At 39.3% G+C, this 8,595-nt stretch overlaps 2 protein-coding genes across 2 annotated transcripts in view; one reads left to right on the top strand and one right to left on the bottom strand.

Moving 5' to 3' along the window:
* Nucleotides 1-2,005, bottom strand: part of tbc1d19 (TBC1 domain family, member 19) — a 16,629-nt gene extending 14,624 nt beyond the window's left edge. The window contains exons 1-3 of the mRNA XM_032499242.1: nt 1,797-2,005; nt 1,553-1,625; nt 1,378-1,423 (exon numbers count right to left, since the gene is read on the bottom strand). Of these exons, the coding sequence (XP_032355133.1) occupies nt 1,378-1,423; nt 1,553-1,625; nt 1,797-1,892 (215 nt within the window). The 5' untranslated portion in view covers nt 1,893-2,005. The remainder of the gene's footprint in view (nt 1-1,377; nt 1,424-1,552; nt 1,626-1,796) is intronic.
* A 2,517-nt stretch (nt 2,006-4,522) lies between these two features.
* Nucleotides 4,523-8,595, top strand: part of cckar (cholecystokinin A receptor) — a 9,753-nt gene continuing 5,680 nt past the window's right edge. Inside the window, exons 1-2 of the mRNA XM_032544289.1 lie at nt 4,523-4,907; nt 5,329-5,580. Of these exons, the coding sequence (XP_032400180.1) occupies nt 4,781-4,907; nt 5,329-5,580 (379 nt within the window). The 5' untranslated portion in view covers nt 4,523-4,780. The remainder of the gene's footprint in view (nt 4,908-5,328; nt 5,581-8,595) is intronic.

The raw sequence follows: 8,595 nt of genomic DNA, 5'->3' as shown, positions 1-8,595 counted from the left end.
AGCCAGTCAGAAGCAGAGTTTGAGGGCGTGCCATGCTAGCAGCTAGGTGAGCATTATAACGTGTGTTACAAACAATAAAGGAAATAACGGCGTTATAAATAACGTTACTTTTCCCATCTTAATAACACTGTTACCGTTACTTCCAAAAACTTCAGTGCGCTACTATAATTGAAGCAGATTTTTTTTTCATCAGACCAACTTGATCTCTGAGCCGAGAGGCACAGACTTTTATCTTCCTTGGTTAGTTGGCCATGCACGAGACAAGCGCATAAATGTTGACAATTGGCTGAGGTTGAGTAAAATTTCATGGTAAGCCAATAGGAGGTAGAGTTGTGCGGGTGTTCAAAAGCGCACATAGTCGGAGACACAACAAATAACACAAGCCAGTCAGTCAACGAGAGACTATTATGGCGTTATGAAATCAAGGAGGGGGTAAAGATTTTCCACCGTGGGCAGAAAACATAGGCACTATGACTCTAGAGTGGCTACTCACTCCGAAGCTAATTGTTGTCACTTTCTCACTTCTTCCTCACTCTATCACCCACCCACACACACATACACACCGGCTCCAAGCACACACCAGCGCAAAAGAATAAACATCAGGCCACTTCCATTATTTGCACTGCAAAGACTGTATATATTTGGTATTTATTTTTGCTATAGTGCTTAACAAGTATTATTTAATGTTGCCCAGTTGTGGCCTGTTGAGGGGAAAGTAACGCATTTCTTACTTTCTGAAGTAACTACTTACTTTAATAATTTGTAACTGAGTATCTAATTTAGTTACATTTTGGAAGAAGTAACTAGTAACTGTGACTAATTACTTTTTAATAGTAACTTGCCCAAAACTGGTTACAAAGTGACCAGGGTCTGAAGTTTTTTTGACCATCTGCCACAGTCACTTTTTACCATCCAATTTTTTTTGCCTCATAAAGGTGAAAGACAGGAATTGCTGTGTCTCTATGATCCTTTCCTGTCCTATTCATGGTAGCCTACTCGTGGACATTGCGCTGTCATCACGTGCTGTAATAATCCAGCATAAAGGCATAATTTCCTATGCTGGGCTGGATACACATTCATACGGTTTGAAAAAGTACTTATTGGACTTTAACTTATCATTGCACCTACAATGATGTAGCTGTCCTCAATTTAGGTCATCCTGTACATCTCATCTGCGTTTTGTCCTGCACCGTGTGTGATTGTATGTTTATGTGTGTGAGTGTGTGTTTATGTGTGTGTGTGTGTGTGTGTGTGTGTGTGTGTGTGTGTGTGTGTGTGTGTGTGTGTGTGTGTGTGTGTGTGTGTGTGTCAGTCGCGGGGATGTTAATGTTTGTATATGCCATTGCTTCACACAAGTAACACTTGAATATAACTTACACATGCAGCTCTCTGTACACTGCATTCTGTAGCTGCTTTTCCCATCCTGTAAAACATTAAAATACGTAATGTCCACACAGAAAGAAAAAAAAAATGGTAAAACCTGTTATTTGTATTGCAATAGGAAATCTGCGGTGGCAGTGTATGTGGTACAGAAGAATTAGCGAATACCCACCTGATGTTTTGAGAAAACTGCGTACGTCCTCTTTAAGGGACTCCAATTTTATCTCAGGTTGATGTAAACACTCCTACATTATATTTTGGAAAGAATACAAAAACAAAAGTTAGACGTTTTATTAGCTATGTAGTTTCTGTATTCTTACATTAAGACAAACTAGAACTACAAATTCAACTGCTCGCGACACTGAGATATTGACAACCTGCTCGTTAGCCACATGCTAGCTAGCTACATCCCTCACTTTGGCTTGTCTCTCTATCTGAGAGTGTAAATGGCTTCCTTTCAGCCGCTGCACGATATGAGCGATGGTCAGAGATAACTCGGAGCTCTCCTCCATCCTCCTTATCAAAGTTTGGCGTCTGAAACGGGACAGTTTGAGCTCTTGTACATCCGGCGATGCTGCAGCCGCCCCCTGCAGAGGTTACTTAGCAACTGAGGACGGTCGGTCAGTGCGCGTGTAGGGGAAACAAGAACCAGATACTTTGGTTCCGCGATGAAACATCTCTGTTCTGACAGTAAAATACATATACTTAAGTTTTGCAAATAATATCACATAAAAAAAATACTTCAGATACATTTCAGTGGTGGATGTTACTAAGTACATTTAGCCGTGAGTACTGTACTTAAGCACCGTTTTTAGGTAGGCCTACTTGTGCTTCACTTGAGAATTTACACTTTTAATCCACTACATTTCAGATGGTAATATTGCACTTTTTACCTCACTACATTTGTTATAGTAATATGAATTGTATGGTCAGATTACACCACATTTTATAATCAAACTACCTCTAATCTTATAATGTAATTATAAAGCTCCACCTCAATCCACTTTTACAACAATCAATAAAATGTTGCTGAATTCATCAGTTTTCACAGTCCAATAACATAATATACAATCATAAACCTTATGTGGGCAATAAACATCTTAGATTTGAGATTTATTGATTTTGGTGAAGCCTATGATTATGCGTGAGTTGTGAGGTTATCAAATGAGAGTCAGTTGAGAATCAACTGAAAGTTGAAGGTCCCACATTATGTTCATTTTCAGGTTCATGCTTATATTTATTATTATTTCTTTCATAGGCCAACTGCCTATCTGTATTCATCCTCTGTCTGAAGAGAACAACAGGTCCAGGTCTTCTCAGCATGCTGCATGACGCAAAGAGATTTGAATCATCACACCATTGACTCTGCAACTTTTAAGAGAAGTAGAAGAATTTCTCCAACACAAAGGTCATTAATATGCAGATTGAATTTTTTACTTTTGTTACTTTAAATTGTGCTACATTTATCTGATAACACCTCTGTGCTTTTACAAATGAGATTTTGAAAGCAGGATTTTAACTTGTATGGAATATTTTCACATTCTGGCAGGCCTTTGCTACATAGGGGTGGTGATGGCGCAGTGGGTGACACATGCCTTGGGTGTGGGAGATCTGGGTTCAATTCCTACTGCGACACATCACTCAATGTTTCCCAGAGTATGACACTTAACCCACAGTTGCTCTGGCAAACAGTATCTAGCAATTGTAAGTCAATTTGGATAAAAAGCATGTATGTATGTATGTATGTATGTATGTATGTCCGTAGTATGTATGTACAGTATGTAAAGACTCAAGTGTAATTAAAATAACGTGGGTTTAGCAGAGAGTCACATGAACCAGGTAGGCCACATGTGTGTTTCTGACATTAGCCTACATGAATTCCACATGTGCATTTTTGTATTATTGGAAATTACTCCAAAAGGCCACCTTTTGGTAGTTTGGTGGAGCAATTACAGGGTGTGCTTGTATTCCCACCCTGGCAAATGCAATTAAGGCGTTAAAATAGTGTTTTCTTACTAATATCACAGTGATGTCCAAAGACTGCTTAAAGTGAACCATTGTGACATGGACATTCTAGTGTCAGTAAGAGCCACTTATCTCTTTGAATTGAATTTGAATTGATATCTTTGTTTCGAACATGCAAGAGAAAGTATGTACAAATAAAAATAAAAACTACAAAATAAATAACAACAAGAAACAATAAAACAATGTTTAAAAACATTGGAGAGAAAAACAACAAACAAGGTACCCTTCTTTCCTGTGTTAACATACCTCTCTCACATGTGCGAAAAGGAGTAGGAAGAAGTAAAACTTATGTACTCCTACCCCTTTAATTCTTGCATTCCTTCAATTTACAATATTTATAATTATGTTGCTATATATATCATACATATATACACATACCTACACATATACATACACACATATACATACACATATACCCTCATACATATATACAAATAAACTGTTGTACTATTTGATTAACAACAGCCTTAAAAAATGTCACCTACTGTTTCTTGAACACCTTCACTACCAAGGCATTTAGTTTATAATAACAATTGTGTGCTAATAATTTCTTGTCTCTTGCACGGAGTAAGCCAATAGTCACTGAAGCTCAACATGGGACTGATTCCACTGGCTATATGGCGTTGTTGTTTGGGCACCTTGGACTAATGACAGCGCATCTCTCCATCCATCACAACAATTACAGCACGAGTCAACGAGCTTCCATATTGCTGCTGACATGTTCACATGAAACGCCACGCTCAGTATCATGCTTTGAAATGTGACAAGGAAGCGTGGGCATGGATAGCCCACAGTAGATGAAGCACAGAACCCTCCTGGCCCCGGACATCTGACTTTGTAAATTAAGTTATTCCAGTTATGCACCTTGGATTTTTGGCTTCAGGATTTCCTCACTTATAAATTATCCGGGAAATGAGATGTATGAGAGGTATTAATAAAGAAGCAAGAAGAATGCCCAATGCAGATGAGCAACTCTATTAGGCTACCTAGACGATTATTGCAATGATTTACGACTCAGTGTTATGTTTAAAAAAAAAAAAAAAAGGACAAAAAAAAAAGGAGACGCTGACTTGCACAGACCCTGAAGGCGGGCTGAGCACTCAAGACCACGACCCGTCGCACACTTTGTCAGAAGCTGGAAATGCTGAGCAGGAGTGGAGCGCAGCGCACCAGACTGGGAGCGCACGGAAACTTGTAGAGAGCAATATGATTATTTTTTTTCTTTATTTCTTTCTTTTTAAACTCGGCTTAAAGCAAATATAGCTACGATTGAATTAAAACTCATCCTTTTATTCTTTTTTCTTTTTTTTGCGAGAGCATGACGAATGCTGTTCATATGACTGATTTGACTTGAGGCTACAGGAGAGAAAGCGAAATGGAGACATTTACAATACACGACATGCTCATGAATTCCACTGACCTGAACAAGATTTTATGCAATTTCGGGATCAAGAACATTTCGGAGTGCGAGAGCGAGCAGGAGCCTTCACCCGAACCTCAAGGTACAGTAAATGTCACAGGCCATAGAACATCTTGTCCAATTGTAGATAATTGTATTCTTGAATTTACTATGTTAATTGTATTAGAAATGCAACCCACTGTCTCTAGTTTGTGCCAAAAGAACGACTGCTATGGGCATGTTTTGCGTCAGTGCGCATTACGCATACGGCTCGGGGACTTCACCAAGCTAATAAAGTGTGCTCTAGATTAAATGGAACACAGCTTGTACATTTATGTGGATGATATCCATTAAGGCTTATTATGGTGATTCTGACCGGACGTACGTCACTAGATAGGAATAAGAACAATTATTTAGGGTGTAAATAAAAGAGAGAGAGAGAGAGAGAGGGTGAGTCAAAAATTTTAAGAATGACATGCCTAGACTTTATGAGTGTGCACCCATGTGTCTCCCACTCCTCTCAGACATCAACCAGACGGTCCGGATCGTCCTCTACAGCCTCATCTTCCTCCTCAGCGTCCTGGGCAACAGCCTGATCGTCGCTGTCCTGGTGAGGAACAGGCGCATGAGGACCGTCACCAACCTGTTTCTGCTGTCTCTGGCCATCAGCGACCTGATGGTTTCTCTGGTCTGCATCCCCTTCACCCTCATCCCCAACCTCATGAGAGACTTTGTCTTTGGCACCGGCATGTGCAAGCTGGTCATGTACTTCATGGGTGAGTAGAATTAGGATATCAAGTTTTTGTTGTTGTTGGTTGTCTTTGAATTGTGATATTAATTTGTGTCTTTTTGTGGTCTTAAATCTTCCTTCACAATGAAGTTATGCCCTTTTATGAACTTTCATGACAAATGTCTCTACATAATGTGTGACCGTGTCACCCAAATATTGTTGAAATCCAGATGCAAATACTATTGTGATAGCTCAATTTATCATTGACAACAACCGTGCCAATGACTAACAAATAGGGAATTTGCTAAATTAGTTCAAATGTTGCAACCAAGTTTGATTTGAATGTGTAATAGTTTTGCACTGATGCTCTGTTGCCTTCTAATTCAAATCCGTGCCCAATGCGAATATGATTCAACTCTGTAGACATTGTGCATTAATAATGTGTGTTATTATTGCGCTGCTGACTGTATTTTAACTAAGTGATGATGACTGAAGTCATCTTAGGCCATGTCCCGCACAAGGTTCCTTTCCTAGTTCATATGCTTCTGGTGTTTTAATTAGTTAAATATGAGCTAAACCAGCTCTAAAGTCAAAAAGGAAACAAGTTGTCAGAAAGTGTGGATTCACCTGAAGCCATATTAGCAGTTTTTCTTGCTACTATATTCACCACGGAGTTTTGATGTGCAATAAGAATGTTGTTTCCTGTTTTATTCTACAGTTTGTTCACCCCTATGAATAATAACATTGTCTATAATCAGAGTCACAATAAAAATAAATATCATTGTTGACATGGGTTATAAAACCAATTGGAAATGAAGAATTCAATCTGTACAAATCTCACTCAGTTTGGGGCCATTATCAACGAAACTTTAAAGGTGCTCTAAGAGATGTTGGGTGACGTTGCTTCTTGTTGACGTTCCAAGTATTCTCAAACAAAACAAGACTAACTCGCCCTACCTCCTCCTGGGCACGTGTGCCGTCGCTTAGAGCACCTTCAAAGTCAACGTCAAACTCAAAAATGTGTTTTGCTCATTGTCACACCACTTGGATGTTTGAGATTCCCTGTGCAGGATCATGCATGTCCACTAAAGGCTGTTTTCACATTCATCTGCTGAAAGGTGAAAGTTTCAAGGCGCTCACTCTGAATCTGAGGTTAGGACATGTATGTATAGGTATTTGTCCCGTAACATGGAGTTATGGATAACTTTGAAGCTATAATCTTGTAACTAGGACCAAGATTAGGACATAACCAATCTAAAACGCCTGCTTTAGTAAAGCTTTTAGTGTGACTTTTCACCAGTAAGCTTATATAGTCACACACCTGTGCAAACTCCTTCCACACATCATACTGCTGACTGAGCGTGTGTTTGTTTGTGGCAGTGGACAGACTTTTTTTTTTTACAAGCACAAAATTTAGACTCATTACTCATCAATTTTTATGCCAATTCCTAAGTTAAATTACTTCCATTACAATCAACAGCAGAGGCCACAGACAGTCAATCACATCAAGGATGTGAATCAACTCTCTTTTGGCTTTAATTTGCTTTGTGATTGTGATCAATTCCAGCGCAACACTTTAAGTAAAGGTATCTACATAAGAGTGACACGACACATGAACCCTAACCCCTAACCCTAACCCCTAACCCTAACCCTAACCATATCTAATCTAATTCACACATATATATTCAAGCATGTTCCAACCCTAACCCTAACCCCCTTACCTTAACCCTAACCCTAACCCCCTTACACTACCCTAACCCACCCCCAACCCTAACCCTAACCCTACCCCCTTACCCTACCCTAACTCCATTACCCTAACCTTAACCCCCTTACACTAACCCTAACCCTAACCCCCCAACCCTAACCCTAACCCCAACTCTAATCCTAACCCTAACCCTAACTCTACCTCTAACCCTAACCCTAACTCTAACCCTAACCCTCTAACCCTAATCCTAACTCTAACCCTAACCCTAACCCTAATCCTAACTCTAACCCTAACCCTAACCCTAACAATAACTTGTCATGACAAAACTGAATGACACTTACTAAAAGAAGCGTTATGTCATAAACGTTCATGACTTGTTTATAATGGACATGACAGTGTCATGTCACTCTTATGTAGATACCTTCAAAAAGTGTAACCAATTCCAGAATCTTTTTATTGAACCTCTCAGAAAGCCTTTGCTGGGAGCTTTGTAATAATGTGCCGTCATTACCTACAGATGGCGCACCTTTACTCATATTTCATTCTCATCTAATTACAGGTCCGCTAGGAAATTTGATTTTCATTTTCATTCACCCCTTACTTCCTGTTGCTCCATTTAGTGAGATCAGAGTGCTGTCATCCACAATTATTACCTCATTTGTCCCAGTGTTTATGTATTTATTTGTCGCTACTCCCGTATTGAACACCACAATCATTTAAATGTATTTATAGTTCTTCTTGTCATTGTTGCTGAGCGTGTTAACGCTGTAATAGGCAGTGCAGGATGTGCTCTGGGGCTGCTCAGCAGTAACATTTAATGCAACGTCAAATGAACGTGCCATAGCATCACAGGCACTGAAGTAAACAAGGTGACATGTGGGCCATGGCGGGGGGGATAAATTAAAGGAATAGTTTGACATTTTGGGAAATGCACTTCATTAGCTTTCTTGCTGAGAGTTTAATGAGAGCTACAGCGTTGTTTGTACCTTTGGAGAAAGCCATTTTCCAGGTTTTAAGATAAGCTGACCGTCTTCTGGCTGAAACTTCACATTTACTGTTCAGACATGATAATATCAGTCATCTCATCTAACTTGTATTTCCAAAATGTCAAACTATTCCAAATTTTCAAAAATGACTTCCACAGTGGCTTGAGAAAGTTTACACACCCATGCTAAAGTTGATTAAAAAGTGGAATCAAAAAACATCTTTTGGAAATTGATCTTAATGCCTTCATTTAAAAAAAATTAGGAAAATCCAACCTTTTAAGGACACCAATTTTCTTTGCGATTGAATAATTGAAAAATACAGGGGGCATAAGTATACACACCCCTATGTTAAATTCCCATAGAGACAGGC

The sequence above is a fragment of the Etheostoma spectabile genome, chromosome 19, assembly GCF_008692095.1.
Source record: "Etheostoma spectabile isolate EspeVRDwgs_2016 chromosome 19, UIUC_Espe_1.0, whole genome shotgun sequence".
Classification (NCBI taxonomy): domain Eukaryota; kingdom Metazoa; phylum Chordata; class Actinopteri; order Perciformes; family Percidae; genus Etheostoma; species Etheostoma spectabile.
This window is presented reverse-complemented; position numbering and strand designations above follow the sequence as displayed.